Below are 16,848 nucleotides of genomic sequence, written 5' to 3' on the forward strand. Positions count from 1 at the left end.
TTGGTATTTACAAATTCTTTAGTTTTTGTTTGTACTGGAAGCTTTTTATCTCTCCTTCTATTTTCAGTGATAGCTCAGCTGGATATAGTATTCTTGGCTGCATGTTTTACTCATTTAGTGCTCTGAATATATCATGCCAGTTCATTCTGGCCTGCCAGGTCTCTGTGGATAAGTCTGCTGCCAATCTAATATTTTTACCATTGTATGTTACAGACTTCTTGTCCCGGGCTGCTTTCAGAATTTTCTCTTTGTCACTAAGACTTGTAAGTTTTACTATTAGATGACAGGATGTGGACCTATTCTTACTGATCTTGAGGGGGGTTTTCTGTGCCTCCTGGATTTTGATGCTTGTTCCCTTTGCCATATTAGGGAAATTCTCTACTATAATTCGCTCCAATATACGTTCTGCTCCATCTCTCTTTCTCCTTCTTCTCAAATCCCAGTTATTCTAGTATTGTTTCATCATATGGTATCACTTATCTCTCACATTCTCCCCTTGTGGTCCAGTAGTTGTTTGTCTCTCTTTTGCTCAGCTTCTTTATTCTCCATCATTTGATCTTCTATATAACTAATTCTCTCTTCTGCCTCATTTATCCTAACAGTAAGAGCCTCCATTCTTTTTCTTTTTTTTTAAAGATGTTATTTATTCACCTGAGAGAGGGAGAGAGAGATCACAAGTAGGCAGAGAAGCAGGCAGAGAGAGATGGAGAAGCAGACTCCCCACTAAGAAGAGAGCCTGATGCGGGGCTCAATCCCAGGACCCTGGGATCATGACTGGAGCCTAAGGCAGAGGCTTAACCCAATGAGCCACCCACTTGCCCCAAGAGCCTCCATTCTTGATTGCACCTCATTAATAGCTTTTTTAATTTCAGCTTGGTTAGATTTTAGTTCTTTTATTTCTCCAGAAAGGACTTTTATTTCTCCAGACAGGGTTTCTCTAATATCTTCCATGCCTTTTTCAAGCCCAACTAGCACCTTGAGAATCATTATTCTGAACTCTGGATCTAACATATTACCAATGTCCTTATTGATTAGGTCCCTAGCCATCAGTACTGCCTCTTGTTCTTTTCTGTGTGTGTGGTTTTTCTGCCTTTTCATTTTATCCAGATATGAATATATGAACAAGAGAATAAAATACTGAAAGGGTGGCAAAGACCCCAGAAAAATGTACACTAACCAAATCAGAAGAGATCCCTAATTGGGAGGAGAAGAAAGGGGGTAAAAAAATTTTTTAATTTTAAAAAATGTTTTAAAAAGATAAAATATATATATATGTAAGACTGGTGAATAGAACAGAGCCATCGACTTGATTTTGGGTGTGTTTTAGTCTCTTAGAAGAAACTACCTCCCAAAATTTTATTTAAAGAAAGGAAAACACACAGATATATAAAAGTAAGGGTAAACATGAGGAAGGGATGGAATATGACTGTAAAGATGAAAATTTTTTTTAAAATTCTTAAAAAGAAATTGATAAGATAAGTTGGTTGGGAAAAGAAAAAGAAAGTGGAGAGAATTTTCTCAGGCTGGAGACTAGAACAAAACCCTGTGCTAGATTTAGGGTATATTTTGATCTATTAAAGAAATTGTATCCCAAAATTTTTCAGAAGAAAACATCCTATATGTCTACTAAAATAAAATTAGATACAATGAAGAATAAAATATAACTATAAAAGTGAAGATTTTAAAAGATTTTTTTAAGGAAGGTATTGTTAAGATAAACTAGTTTTTAAAAATGTTAAAAAGGAAAGAGGAAAAGTTAAAAAAAAATAGAGTAAGAAAAAAATAAAATTAAAAAATAATTTGGGTGCCTGGGTGGCTCAGTGGGTTAAGGCTGCTGCCTTCGGCTCAGGTCATGATCCCGGGGTCCTGGGATCAAGCCCATCAGGCTCTCTGCTCTGCGGGGAGCTCTGCTTCCACCTCTCTCTCTGCCCGCCTCTCTGTCTGCTTGTGATTGCTGTCTGTCAAGTAGATAAATAAAATCTTTTTTTTTTTTTTTAATTTTAATAACTTTGCAAGACTACAGAATCATGGGGAGAAAGCCATGAATTCCGTGCTTTGCTTTCCCCTCCTCTGGAATTCCGCTCTTCTCCTTGATTGGTGAACTTGGTCTTGGCTGGATGTTTTTGCTGATCTTCTGGGGGAGGGGTCTGTTGCAGTGATTCTCGAAAGTCTTTACCCGAGGTGGAACTATGCCACCCTTGCCAGGGCTGGGCTATGTAATATGCTCTGCTTGGGTTCGCTCTCGGGGTGCTTATGTTCCCTGAACGCTTTCCCTAGAACTCTGGAGGACAAGAATGAAAATGGTGGCTTCTCAGTCTCCCGGCCGGAGGAGCCGAGAGCTCGGGACCCCACTCCTCAGTGCACCCTCAGAGAAAAGCGCTCAATCACTCCCGTCTCCCTGGTCTCTGGCTGCGCTTGGAGCTCGCCCATCCTGTGACCGGCATTTCTGTCTCTGGCGCACAGCCCCATTTGGAGTCTCCCAACCCAGCAGATTCCTGCCATGCTCCTCTTCTGGCGGAGGAAGGTGGGTCTCCCCGGATCTGCTACTTGTCGAGTCCCTGCCCAAAAGAGCAGTGGCCTGACTGTGCCACAGTGTAAGGTAGCCCCAAGCTGAGAGCTCATTCCCCGGCTCTGTCTCTGTAGCCGGCTTTCCTACTTTGATACCTGCGAGCTCTGCTGCACTCAAGACACCCTGGATCCTTCTGTGACCCTTGTGACCTGGTACCACACTGTCCCCACGAGGGCTCCACCCCTGCTTAGCCTCTGGAGCGATGTCCCTCAGTAGAGCAGACTTCTAAAAGTCCTGATTTTGTGCTCCGCTGCTCCGCTGCTTGCCCGGGAGCTAGCTTCCCCACCCCATCCCACCCCCCTGCCCAGGGTCTATCTTCCTGTCGCTTCAGATTCACGTCTCTGCACATCCTACCTTTCAGAAAGTGGGCGATTTTCTGTTTCTAGAATTGCTGCTCCTCTTCTCTTCAGTCTCCTGTTGGGTTTGTAGGTGTTGGGAATGCTTTGGTAACTATCTAGCTGAACTCCTGCGACCTGATGTCATGTCAGGCTGCTACTCCTCCACCATCTTGACTCTCTCCTCCAGTTTTTGTTTTTGTTCTTATCCTTTGGGCCACTCTAAGCTTTTTGATTGGAGGCTTGAGGCCATTTACATTTAAAATAATTTTCAGTAGGTATGGATTTAATGCCATTTTGTTAATAGTTTTCTGGCTGGCTGTATTTCCTTTGTGCCTTTCTTTTCTTGCTCTCTTTGTGGTGTGATGATTACTGTAGTGGTAGGTTTAGATTCCTTTACCTTTAATGTTTCTTTATCTACCATACGTTTTTGCTTTGTGGTTACCATGAGGCTTACCTAAAACATAACAGTCTATTTTAAGTTGATAATAACTAAAATTTGAATGCCTTCTTAAGCTGTACATTCTTACTCCCTCCACATTCACACAGTTTGTTTCTGGTATCACAATTTATATCTTTGTCTTCTGTATCCCTTAAATTATTGTACTGATAGTTATTTTTACTATGACTTTTAGCTTGTAAGATAAGTGACTTGCCCACCACCATTACATTATTCAGAATATAACTATGTATCTTTACCAGCAAGATTTATACATGTATGTATTTTCCTGCTACCAATTAGCACCCTTTGTTTCAACTTCACGAAATTCCTTTAACATTTCTTGTAAGACCATGCTAGAGGTGCTGAGCTCCTTCAGCTCTTGCTTGTCTGGAAAATTCTTTCTCTCTCCTTTATTTATGAAGGACAACTTTGCCAGTTAGATTTTTCTTGGTTAACGGTTTTTTGTTTTTTTTTTTTTCTTTCAGCACTTTGAATATACTGTGACACTCCCTTCTGGCCTCCAAAGTTTTGGCTAAAAAATCTGCTCATGGTCTTATATGTAATGAGTTATTTTTCTGTCGTAGCTTGTAAGATTTTCTCCTTGAGTTTAGCTTTTGACTTTTTTTAAAAAAGATGTTATTTATTTAGGGGCACCTGGATGGCTCAGTTAAGCATATCCCTTTGGCTCAGGTCATGATCCCAGGGTCTTGGGATCAAGTCCTGCATCAGGCTCCCTGCTCAGCAGAGAGCCTGCTTCTCTCTCTCCCTCAGCTGCTCCCTCTTGTGCGTGCACACTCGTTTTCACTTTTTCTCTCTCAGACAAATAAATGAAATCTTTTTTTAAAATCTTTTTTTTTAAGATTTCATTTATTTGTCTGAGAGAGAGAGAGATGGGTCCCCTAAGCTATCTTCATTTTTATTTTCCTGCTCTGATTGGATGAGTTCTCCTGCCCTGTCTTCTAGTTCAGTGATCCTGTCTTCTCCTTCCTCTAGTCTGTTATTGAATCCCTCTAGTAGTTTGTTTTTGTTGTTGTTTTCGGTTCCGTTATTATATTCTTCAACTCTGTGACTTCTGCTTAGCACTTTCTTTGATTTTCTGTCCCAGTCTTAAAGGAGTGATCTCATGTAGGAAATGAATCTTACTCTTCAACTGTGCCCAGGTCTTGCTTGTCTCTCCAAGCTTTATGATTGTTCGAGCAGCCTGTTTCTAACAACTCATGGTAGTTGAGAGTGTGCCAAGCCCTGTCTGTGTCCTAAAGGGAAGGATCTCATTCAGTGCTTAGATACAGGCTGAGTAGAAGCCAAACCTTCAGGTAGCAGCTTTTACAGTATGGACATACACCTGCCAGTGGAAGACAGAGATGGGTGTTTGATCTTTCTGTGCTGAGCCCTGGGGTGATAGCTAGCTATGAACTATTTCTTTGTTTGCTACCATCCCACAGAACCTGTGGGTCCTTCTGGCCACTAGATCCAGGTGATCAAGGGGCATCTCTTGGGCAGCAGCCGCAAAAACCAGGATGCCAGACATGTGTGCAGACTCCTTTCTGGGAAATACCAGCATCCTAGAGCGAGGCATGGGGAGAGTGCAAAGATGGGACCATCCAGCCTCCCCATCTCTGGAGAGTATTACTGTCAGTCAGCCCCTTGATGTTTGTTCAAAGAGAAGTCTGCCCCTCAAGCTGCCTTGCAGTTATTAAGATAAGTAAATAGGCCTCTTTGATGGAAAGACTGGAGCCAGGCTACTGCTTCTGCTGGCCTTAGGGGGTTAAGCCATGGTTAGTACGTGCAAGCCCTTTAAAAACTCTCTCTTAATTTTCTGTAGCCTGGTGGGTGTAATGGATGCAAGTTTCATTGGCTTTCAGAGCCAGATATTTTGGAAGCCCATGTCTCAGCTAGAAATCTTAAAAATTGGAAGACAGGGTGTGGGGTCCAAAGCCTTTGCTCTTCAGGGAGATGCTGGGAGATGTGAGTTCCTGCCGGGTTATATGTTGCTGCACCAGGGGAGGTGGTGATGGCAAGATTGTGTTTCATCCTCTACTGTCAGTTTTAGTGGGGAGTTTTTTCTCAATTTTTCTCATTTCTGGATTTCTTCCAGAGAAAATTATCCTTGATATAGCAATAGATTGAGGGTGTCTGTGTGAAGAGATCAGTTCAGGATCTCCTATGTCGCCATCTTGAACCAGAATTGGGTCCTTTTGTGTGTGTGTGTGTGTGTGTGTCTTCAGTATTAAGAAATTTGTAATTCCTGTACATTTAGACTGTTTGAGAGCATTGGGAAAGATGAAAATACATTCCCATGATTTATTTATTTTATCACTGGAAATTTGTACCTCTTAATCCCCTTTACCTGTTTCACCTGTCCCCAAACCCCTCCCACCTCTGGTAACCAGCATTTTGTTTCTTGTATCTATGAGTCTGTTTCTGGTTTTCGTTTATTTTTTTTTTTCTTAGATTCCACATATAAATGAAATCATATGGTATTTGTCTTTCTGGCTCTTTACACTTAGCTTATTACCTTCCAAGTCCATCCCTATTGTTGCCTGGTAGAATTTTAATATTTTTTATGGCTAAATAATATCCCTGTGTGTGTGTGTGTATGTATCTACACATCACTTCTTTTTAACCCATTCATCATCTATCAGTGGACACTTAGATGGCTTCCACATCTTGGCTGTTCAAAGTAATGCTGTAAGAAAGGGGTGCACGTGTCTCTGTTCTAATTAATGTTTTCATTTTCTTCAGATAAAAACTCAGGAGTTGTTGGAACGTAGGGTAGGTCTATTTTTAACTTTTTGAGGAGCCTCCATGCTGTTTTCCAGAGTGGTTGCACCAGTTTGCATTCCCACCTGCAGTGTAGAAGAGTTCCCTTTTCTCCCCATCCCTACCAATTCTTGTTGTTACTTGTGTTTTTGGTAATGGCCAGTCTGACGAGTATGAGGTAATAGCTCACTGTGGTTGCGATTTGCATTTCCCTGGTGATGGTGCTGAGCATCTTTCCATGTGCCTGTAGCCATCTGGCTATAGACTTTGGAAAAATGTCTGTGCGAGTGTTCTGCCTGCTATTTAATCAGGATTTTTGTTTTCTCCCACAGATATGTGTACAAAATCACACGACTTTAGAGGTGCACCTTTGGAATCAGTTACAGTCTTAGATCATCCCCTTTTTTAATAGATGAGGAAAGCTGAGACCTCAAAAGAGGTTGAATGACTTGCCTGCACTTTGTATTTTCATTTCTCTGACTTTTTGCTACTAACTACCTGTGTGGCTTTGGCAAATCTTTAAACAGTCCTAGCTTCAGTTTCCTCCTGTATAAAAAGAGTTCGGATGAACCCCCAAAATCTTTCCTTTCTAAAATCTGTTTTTGTCATTCTTTCACTTTTCAAATATTTGGGGGGTTAATCCGGTTTTACAAAGTGCACATGAGGCAGGTAATGGATTCAGAAGTAAAAGCAGAGTCCATAGATCCTAATTATTAAACCTGAGAGTGAAAAACTGCTGGCCTCTGGGCTTTTAGATGTTCCTAACGGGCTTCTTACTTGCTTTCTCAGGACAGCATATCACTTATTGTCTCCACCATCTCTACTTGGCCCTTTCCCTCATAGTTTTCTGTGATTCATCCTTAAGGCAATATACGTAATTGTTTTTATTACAAGAGTAATGTGTATTTATTATAAAAAAAAACCAACATGCTCATAAGCACAGGGTAGAAAATAAGTCATTTGTAATCTAGCACCCAAAGATAACTACACTTAATAATTTGGTATGTATTTTTTTGAAGATTTTATTTATTAGAGTCAGATCACAACAGGGAGCATGAACAGGGAGGAGCAAGGAACCCTCACCCCCACTCGGGGCTCGATCCCAGGACCCCAGGATAATGACCTGAGCTGAAGGCAGTTGCTTAACTGACTGAGCCACCCAGGCGCCCCGGTAGGTGTTTTTAAAAAGACAAGGCGGGGCGCCTGGGTGGCTCAGTGGGTTAAAGCCTCTGCCTTCGGCTTAGTTCATGATCCCAGAGTCCTGGGATCCAGCCCCGCATTGGGCTCTCTGCTCAGCAGGGAATCTGCTTTCCCCTCTCTCTCTGCCTAGTTGTGATCTCTGTCTGTCAAATAAATAAAATCTTCAAAAAATAAAAATAAAAAAGACACAGCACAGGGTGCTTAGGTGGCTCAGTCAGTTAAGCACCTGCCTTTGGCTCACTTGGTGATCTCCGGGTTCTGAGATTGAGCCCCGCATCAGCCTCCCTGCTTCTCCCTCTCTCTCTCCCTCTGCCCCTTCTCTTACGTGTGCAGGTACTGTTTCTCTCTCTCTTTCAAATAAATAAAGAATCGTTTAAAAAAAAAAAAAGAGGCACAGATGTGACCTCATATAGCACCTATTGTTGTAGGCTGCCCCTGCCCCAGCTGTGTTCTGTGGACACGTACGCTAACTTATATTCATAGTTTTAGTTTTCAGGAATCATGTTCTATTTTTATAACACAATGATGGTGTTATAAAATACTTCTATTTTTCCTGTGATAATGTCTATAAATAGATTGTTTTTTCTTTTTTCTTTTTTTAAGGTAGACCTAAATTCTAAGTCACTGACCAGATCCAGCATTTGACTGCTGTAGCTTTTACTCAGAATGAAAACTTTCCTGTTGTCCTTGCCCCCAGCAGGACTGTATCCTAGTCATTAGGCCATGTCCATGTACACCAAACAAAACTGCCATACTGGCAACATGATTGAGTGACTCCCACAGATTTTTCTCCTGCCTGAGGTGCTCCAAAAATTGTGATCACGGGGCGCCTGGGTGGCTCAGTGGGTTAAGCCTCTGCCTTCGTCTCAGGTCATGATCTCAGGGTCCTGGGATCGAGTCCCGCATTGGGCTCTCTGCTCAGTGGGGAGCCTACTTCCCCCCTACTCCCTGCCTGCCTCTCTGCATACTTGTGATCTCTGTCTGTCAAATAAATAAATAAAAATCTTTTTTAAAATATATGATCAAAAAGATTTACTTACTTAAATCCTTTTCCTTAAGTAATGTATGCCTCTAGGCAAGTGTTCCATTGGACACATGTACCTGATTTTTAAAGAAGGAGCATGTGCTCTGGCATGCGGTGCCTCACTGAGAGAGAATTATCAAGTGACCATTGGCTCATTTCTTTTTTCTTTTTCTTTTCTTCTCTCTTTTAAGTGGGCTCCATGCTGTGTTTCGTGAAGCCCAGTGTGGGGCTTGAACTCACTACCCTGAGATCACGACTTAAGCTGAGATCAAAGTCGAATGCTTAACCAAGTGAGGCACCTATGTGACCCCTTTGGCTAATTTCTTAATGTCTCAGTTTCCCATCTGTAAATTGAGAATTTTAATAATATCTTCTTCCAAAGGTTACTTGAAAATTAAATGAGATAAAGCATATGAAGTGCTTTAACTGTGCCCAGCATCAGAGCATGCATTCCATGTTATTTAAAAGAAACTTCTGGGGCTCCTGGGTGGCTCAGTGGGTTAAGGCCTCTGCCTTCAGCTCAGGTCATGATCCCAGGTTCCTGGGATCGAGCCCTGCTTCGGGCTCTCTGCTCAGTGGGGAGTCTGCTTCCTCCCCTCTCTGCCTGCCTCTCTGCCTACTTGTGATCTCTCTCTCTCTGTCAAGTAAATAAAATCTTTAAAAAAAAAAAAAAGAAAGAAAAAGAAAAGAAAAGAAACTTCTGGGGCAACTGGGGGGCTCCATCGGTCAAGTGTCTACCCTCAGTGAGGAGTCTGATTGTCCTTCTCGCTCTGCCCCTCCCCACCACTTATGCTCACTCACTCTCTCTCAAATAAGCAAATAAAATCTTTAAATTAAAAAAAAAATTTTAGGGGCATCTGAGTGGCTCAGTCAGTCAAGTGTGGGACAGGACTACAGCTCAGGGTCCTGTGGTGGAGCCCCGTGGCAGGCTTGTGCTGGGCATGGAGCCTGCTTAAGGTTCTCCCTCTGCCCCTCCCCATCTCCCCCATCCCCGCTCACACACTTGTGCGCTCTCTTTTTTTTTTTTTCTTTAAAGATTTTATTTATTTATTTGACAGACAGAGATCGTAAGTAGGCAGAGAGGCAGGCAGAGAGAGAGAGGAGGAAGCAGGCTCCCTGCTGAGCAGAAAGCCCGATGCGGGGCTCGATCCCAGGACCCTGAGATCATGACCTGAGCCGAAGGCAGCGGCTTAACCACTGAGCCACCCAGGCGCCCCAACTTGTGCGCTCTCTTTAACAAAAAAAAATTTCTTTTTTCATTTCATATTGATTTTAAATGAATTTTAAATCATTTTGTTCTTTTGCAGAAGACTTAACCAATGGTTCCCATGATGATGTCCTCAGCGGCGACCAGCTCCAGAAACTCCTTTACCTGCTTGAGTCAACTGATGATCCTGTAATTATTGAAAGAGCTTTGGTCACTCTGGGTAACAATGCAGCCTTTTCAGCTAACCAAGTAAGTACCTTGTCTCTGAGTGGGTTCCCCCCATCTTTACACACTGGCAGTTAATTGTGATTCTGATAAGGCATTTAATCCTGGAGCCCCTCTCTCCTCATCTGTACAGTGTGGGGATATGTACCTACCACATAGCGTTTGTTCATTTCTGAAAAGCACAGCTGAATAGTGACATTCGTATTCCTGGGATTCTAGATCCCTAGGAAGTTGGTCACAGGCATCACATTTGTGGTAAGTATGATCTACTCCACTTAGCATTGCGTGGCCTTTTTAATTATTTAAAATTCAGCAGTGTTGCAGGAGAACAGTGAAATCATCTAACATTGAACTGCGTGTTTTCCATTATATGTAGGTTTTGGGGGTGGTTCTAAGGCAGGGGGAGCCAGGACCATTGACAACCGCTGACCAGTGTAAACCCTTCTACCAGTAGAGATTTAACACCAGGTCTAAAGTGCTGAATTGGAATGCTTCCTTCTCCCCAGTACCTCCAAGGAGAAAGTTTTTGTTTTTGTTTTTGTTTTTTAAATGTAATGATTTTCAGCTAATGCATTTCATTGACTTGGTCATGAAAACATTATAAACTTTTCATAACTTTGTCATGAAAAAATGATGTTGAATTTATACTCTATTTCAGTCAAGTTTTTGCCAGCATGGCAAGGTTTACTATAAAGCTCTTGAGATTTATAGGGAGATTTAAAGGATATTTGTTGATTACTTGTATTCTTTGCGTTGCAAGTGACAGAACCCAACTTACATTATTTTATTTTTTTTTTTAAGATTTTATTTATTTATCAGAGAGAGAGAGAGGGAGAGAGAGCGAGCACAGGCAGACAGAAAGGCAGGCAGAGGCAGAGGGAGAAGCAGGCTCCCTGCTGAGCAAGGAGCCCGATGTGGGACTCAATCCCAGGATGCTGGGATCATGACCTGAGCTGAAGGCAGCTGCTTAACCAACTGAGCCACCCAGGCGTCCCAACTTACATTATTTTAAAACAAAAAGGGGAAATACTGAGCTCGGTTAACTTGAGCATCAAAGAATAGCCCTGGCTTCAGGCACAAGTGAAAACAGTTTAAGGTTACAGAGAGTGTGGCCAGAGCGCTCTCTCCCCCTCCATCTTTTGGCTCTGCTTAGCCCTGCTCCTTTTTGTGTATTGGGTTTGGGGTTTTTGGTTTGTTTGTTTGGTTTTTTTTTTTTTCAATCTCTCTGGCCACAAAGAGGGTTTTGTCACTGGGATGGAGAGAAAGCCTCTGGCCGCCACAGCCTTCATCCCTGTGGCTGGTGATCCCAATGGCGGAGTTGCTCGGCCGCAATCAGGTACCAGCCCTTTGGCTCAGGGGGTGTTCTGTGGCATCCCAGACCCCATGGGAGCACCCCACAGCCGGACAGCGGGGATGGATGGGACCAGCATTCCCATTCGACCAGCAGCCCCATCGGGAACTAAACGGGATAGGGAAAGTGCTCTCTCTGCCCCAGTGGGGAGAAGTGCCCGGCAAATAAAAACAGCAGATGGTGACTCATTTAGTAGCATGCCTGGAGCTGATTCTGATCCCATAGTTTGGCTCCCTCAGAGAGGAGCTGCAGTGAAACTGGTTCCATAGCCACTGGCTGAACAAGTGCTTTCCTGGGTAATGGAGTCTGTGCCCCTCTTTGTAAATTACAGTGCCCTGATCTGCCTTAATAGGATAGTTCAAAAAACAACAACAACAACAACAACAACAACTGTTTTCTAGTAATCACAGATGCTTAGGAAGAACCTGGGATTGCACAGGGAGTTTCTTTTCGTCCCAGTGTTGAGCCCACTCTTGACAGTAGAGTTGGGTTTGGGGCTGTTGATAAAAAGTGGATGACGCCAGGAGACTCTCTCATTCTTTCCCTCGTAGAAGGGCATGTTTTATCCTGACAAGAGTAATTCTCAACTTACTTTTCTTGTAAGAACTGAAGTGGTTAATGTATCGTTCAGTACGGGGGCCAAAGGCACAAAGTAGTGTCGTGTTGGAACCAAGTATGAGAAATCCCTAGATTATTTTTTCTTTGAAAATTTGGGCATCATTTCTCAAATTGTGTAGAATTATAATTCTTCAAGATGTTGATAGCTGCTTCCTCCTAAAACCCCCCACCCCCATTGAAAAATGACCCTCTCTTTTGTGTATAGTTCATGGAAATACTCTGTTCAGTGCTCCCCTCTTGGAGATTGCCAATACTCATGAACATCTGAGTGCTTCACAATAAAGAAGCGTCTACACTTAAACCCAGAGTTGCTCAAACTTACTGAATCATGGAACCTCCCTTGTCTTAATGGAACATCTGTTAACATCTTGAGGGATTTGTATTCCAAAGAATACATTTTAGCAAATTGTTACTTTGGTATCCTAAATCCTAACACTTGTGTCTGTAATAGGAAAATCATATAACTTATTTCAAAGTAAAATAATTTGTTTGTAAATTGATTTGAGATCATTTTGGTAGCTCTACCAATCTTCATTGTAGATCTCCAAGCTATAGTTCTTAAATAATTACATATCTTAATTATCTTCAGTCTATTTTCTTTACCTTTAAAATTATAGAAAGTAGCGTCCCTGGGTGGCTCAGCTGGTTAAGCAGCTGCCTTCGGCTCAAGTCCTGATCCTGGAGTCCCAGGATTGAGTCCTGCATCGGGCTCCCTTCTCGGCAGGGAGTCTGCTTCTCCTCTGACCCTTCCCCTTCTCATACTCTCTTTTTCTCTCTCAAATAAATAAAATCTTAAAATATATATGTTAAAAAAAATAAAATTATAGAAAGTAATTTTTAAAATAAGAACTACAGATTGTGCATAGAAAAAAGTTATTTCCAAAGAGTCATTAATTTTATTTTGTATTTGTGGATCCAAAAAATTTGATGAAGGGAGTGGGTATTGAAGTGGTGGTCCTGTTTTTTCCCCTCTTAGGTCATTATTCGTGAATTGGGTGGTATTCCAGTCATTGGAAGCAAAATCAACAATCCCAACCACAGTATTAAAGAGAAAGCTTTAAATGCATTGAATAACCTGAGTGTGAATGTTGAAAATCAAGTCAAGATAAAGGTAAGTTAGGGCGCCTGGGTGGCTCAGTGGGTTAAGCCGCTGCCTTCAGCTCGGGTCATGATCTCAGGGTTCTGGGATCGAGTCCCGCATCGGGCTCTCTGCTCAGCAGGGAGCCTGCTTCCCTATCTCTTTCTCTCTGGCTGCCTCTCCATCTACTTGTGATTTCTCTCTGTCAAATAAATAAATAAAATCTTAAAAAAAAAAAAAGGTAAGTTACCTGAGATCGCAAATGTGTAAGTTTTCTATAAATAACAGAGAAAATCACCATAGGGTTAGTTACAAACCTCTGTCACCTCACATAATTGCCCTTTGTGTCTGTGTGGTGAGAACATTTAAGATCTCTCCTCTTAGCACCTTTATGTAATACAGTGTAGTCCCCCTGCTGTACATGAGATCCCAGAACTTACTCGTCTTCTAACTAGAAGTTTGTACCTTTTGAGCAAATCTCCCTATTTCCTTTATCCCTCAGCCCCTGGCAGCCACCATGCCTCTCTTGTTTCTATCAGTTGGGCTTTTTTAGATATCTTTTTTAGGGAAATCTCCAGTATTTTTCTCTGTTTTATTTCACTTGGTAAAATGCCCTGAAGGTCCATCCATTCGTTGCTAATGGCAGGATTTCCTTCCTTTTCATGGCTGAATAATTTTCCATTGTATATACAGACCACATTGGCTTCATTCATTCATCTGTCAACACGGGTTGTTTTGTGTCTTGGCTATTACGGATAATGCTGCAGTGAACATGGGTGCGTGTATCTTTTCAAATTATTCTTCCTGAGCTCTTCAGTTGAATACACAACTGGAATTGCTGGATCCTATGGTAGTTTGTATTTCTAATTTTTTGAGGAACCTCTACTGTGTTCCCATAATGGCTGTGCCCATTTACATTCCCCCGACAGAGCATAGGGGTTCCCTTTTCTCCACATCCTTGCCAATGCTTGTTGTCTTTTTGACATCAGCCATTCTAACAGGTGCGAGGTGATACCTCATTGTGGTTTTGATTTGGATTTCCCTGGTTTCCTGATTTTCCTGATGATCAGTGATACTGAGCATCTTTTCATGTACCTGTTGGCCATTTGCAGGTCTTCTTTGGAAAAATATTTAGGTCCTCTGCCCATTTTTTATGGAGAATAAGGCACAGGAAGGAGGAATCTGAACCAGCCAATAAGAGATGTCTTGGGCTTTTGAATTTGGGATTCATGGTAATCCAACTGTGCTAAAGGAACTTGGCCAGAGTCTGTTAATACCAGCAGAAAAGGAAATTAGGAAATTGTGTTATTTCAGCATTTCCTGAGGTCCTGCTCCGTGTTAGAATGTAGAAATGGACATGATTAATTCTTGTTTTAAGAAAGCTAGAAAAAGAGAAAAGGCCATAAATAGGTGTAATACAAGGTAGAACATGATAAAGTACTTCAAGGAAACATGTAAGTAAAATACTCTTGAGAAAGGAGAGATCTCATCCAAAAATTCTGTAAAACATAGAGTACCACTTGGCTCTAAAGAATGTCTAGCATCTGACTTGGTTTCAGCTTAGGTCATGATCTCAGGGTCCTGGGATGGAGCCCCATGTCGGGCTCCACGCTCAGTGTGGAATCTGCTTGTCCCTCTCCCTCTGCTCCCCCTTCCCTCCCTCTCCCTGAAATAAATAAATAAAATCTTTAAAAAAAAAAAAAAAAAGAGGAATGTCTGAAATTTCTACTAGCACAGTTGGGGAAGGAGGAAATTCCAGAAGGAAGCAGCAAAGGGAGGTAGACAAAGCCTCAGGAATAACTGATGTGACCCATTTGGTGATTTTGTTACTGAACTTGAACCAGTGACTTAAAGATAATAAGGATCTGAATGCTTAACACATTTTAGGAAATTCTTAGAAAGGCATCAACATCTTATGAAAATAAATGATTTAGGGGCACCTGGGTGGCTCAATGGTTAAAGCCTTTGCCTTCGGCTCAGGTCATGATCCCAGGGCCCTGGCATCGATCCCCGCATCAGGCTCTCTGCTCAGCAGGGAGCCTGCTTCCCCCTCTCTCTGCCTGCCTCTCTGCCTACTTGTGATCTCTGTCTGTGAAATAAATTAAAAAAGAAAGAAAGAAAATAATTTATAAATAGCTGAGAAAATGGCTTTTTTTTTTTTTGAAGGACAGATGTGTAATGAGATTGTGGCCAAAGAGAGCCACGTGGCTTGTAAATGACATTTAGCTCTAAAATGAGATTAAAAATTTCATCCCTTTACTGCCATTACTCTAGGGTAACATGGATGCATTCAGATTTTTTTTTAACAGTTGGTCATTTCTTAGCTTTTTTTTTTTTTTAATTTATTTATCAGAGAGAGAGGGAGAGAGAGAAAGCACAGGCAGACAGAATGGCAGGCAGAGGCAGAGGGAGAAGCAGGCTCCCTGCCGAGCAAGGAGCCCAGGATGCAGGATCATGACCTGAGCTGAAGGCAGCTGCTTAACCAACTGAGCCACCCAGGTGTCCCTCTTAGCATTTTATATTAGGAATTTTTTCTTATCAGTTGGAATTTAGGGTGGAGTTTTAGTTAGGTGAATAGCAGTTATCTGTGAGACATCTGTGAGCTTTTTCCAAGCTGGAAAGACCCTGACCAGAAATAGAAAACAGTTCCAGAAAATTTTCCATCACGGTGGGTTTCATTCTGTCGGGTGTGAAGTAGGAGTACTACTGGCATTGTATTATGTTTTGCCAGTGGCAGTCATAGTATCAGGAAGGGGCAGATCATAGATATATACCCGGGTAAAGATAATTTTGCCTCGGCTTACTGTTGATAGAATTTTCTAGAGAAAAATTCTATTTCACTTTGATCCCCCTATTCTTCTAACATGATGTGGCTCCTAGACCTCTTGTTAAGGTACTTACCGTGTTGCAGAATGACCAGACAGGTCTTCCTCTTCCGTGTTCATGTGCCCAACAAAGCAGCTCACAAGAAAGAAAGACTGAGCTGGGAGGCCCCCAACAGTTGAGAGGCCGCTGGTGTTGAGAGCATGGTCTCTGGAATTGAACGTTGCTCCCCCACCAGCTGGCTTGATACTGGGCAGGGATCCAGGTTCCTTGAGGACTTGCCCTGGTCTGTAAAGTGCCCATTAATCACACACACGCATATACACCCGCACTAGATTAAGTGGGGTATGTTTGTAAAATGCTCCCACAGTGCCTGGCATTAAAAGGTTGTTTGGAAAAAAAAAAAAACAAACCTCCAAAGCTTGAGGGCTAGAGAGAAATGCCATCTTTTTTGAGGAGCTAGCCTCCCCCTGAACTACTGTCCTCCTCCACTGTATAGAAGTTACTGGATCATAGATTTCGGGAGATTTTAAGATGCTCACTTTCTCCCCCTTACCCCTAGGTATACATCAATCAAGTCTGCAAGGATGTCCTCTCCGGGCCCCTGGACTCTGCTGTGCAGCTGGCCGGACTGAGATTGTTGACAAACATGACGGTCACCAACGACCACCAGCACATGCTTCGCAGCTACATCACAGACCTGTTCCATGTGCTGCTTACAGGAAATGGAAGTACCAAGGTACGAATGAAGCAGTTTTGACTTGGAAGTACAAAGAGCTGAGGCATCAAGCTTTCTAGGATTGGAAATGAATTTTAAGTCTCCCATCTTAAGTTGATATCCCTCAAAAAAGAGCAAGTGTAGTTAAAGTTTACTAAAAGCCTTTTCATGAGCCCAAGGAAGTAAATTATTATATTTTATTTATTTATTTTAAGATTTTATTTATTTATTTGACGGACAGAGATCACACGTAGGCAGAGAGGCAGGCAGAGAGAGAGGGGAAAGCAGGCTCCCCGCAGAGCAGAGAGCCTGATGCAGGGCTCGATCCCAGGACTCTGGGATCATGACCTGAGCCGAAGGCAGAGGCTTTAACCCACTGAGCCACCCAGGCGCCCCTATATTTTAAATATTTTTTTATTTATTTGAGAGAGTGAGATAGAGCATGAGGGGAAGAAGGTCAGAGGGAGAAGCAGACTCCCCATGGCACTTGGAGCCTGA

At 42.3% G+C, this 16,848-nt stretch overlaps 1 protein-coding gene across 2 annotated transcripts in view; it reads left to right on the forward strand.

The window, feature by feature from the left end:
- The window catches only part of ARMC10 (armadillo repeat containing 10), a 38,227-nt gene that overhangs the window by 14,327 nt on the left and 7,052 nt on the right, over nucleotides 1-16,848 (forward strand). For both annotated transcript variants that reach the window (XR_014300846.1, XM_082691928.1), the window contains exons 2-4: nucleotides 9,638-9,786; nucleotides 12,708-12,842; nucleotides 16,195-16,371. Coding sequence is in view for 1 of the 2 variants with exons in the window: in XM_082691928.1 (XP_082548054.1) it covers nucleotides 9,638-9,786; nucleotides 12,708-12,842; nucleotides 16,195-16,371 (461 nt within the window). In the remaining variant the exon portion in view is untranslated. The remainder of the gene's footprint in view (nucleotides 1-9,637; nucleotides 9,787-12,707; nucleotides 12,843-16,194; nucleotides 16,372-16,848) is intronic.

Source organism: Mustela nivalis (genome assembly GCF_964662115.1).
Source record: "Mustela nivalis genome assembly, chromosome: 12".
NCBI lineage: Eukaryota > Metazoa > Chordata > Mammalia > Carnivora > Mustelidae > Mustela > Mustela nivalis.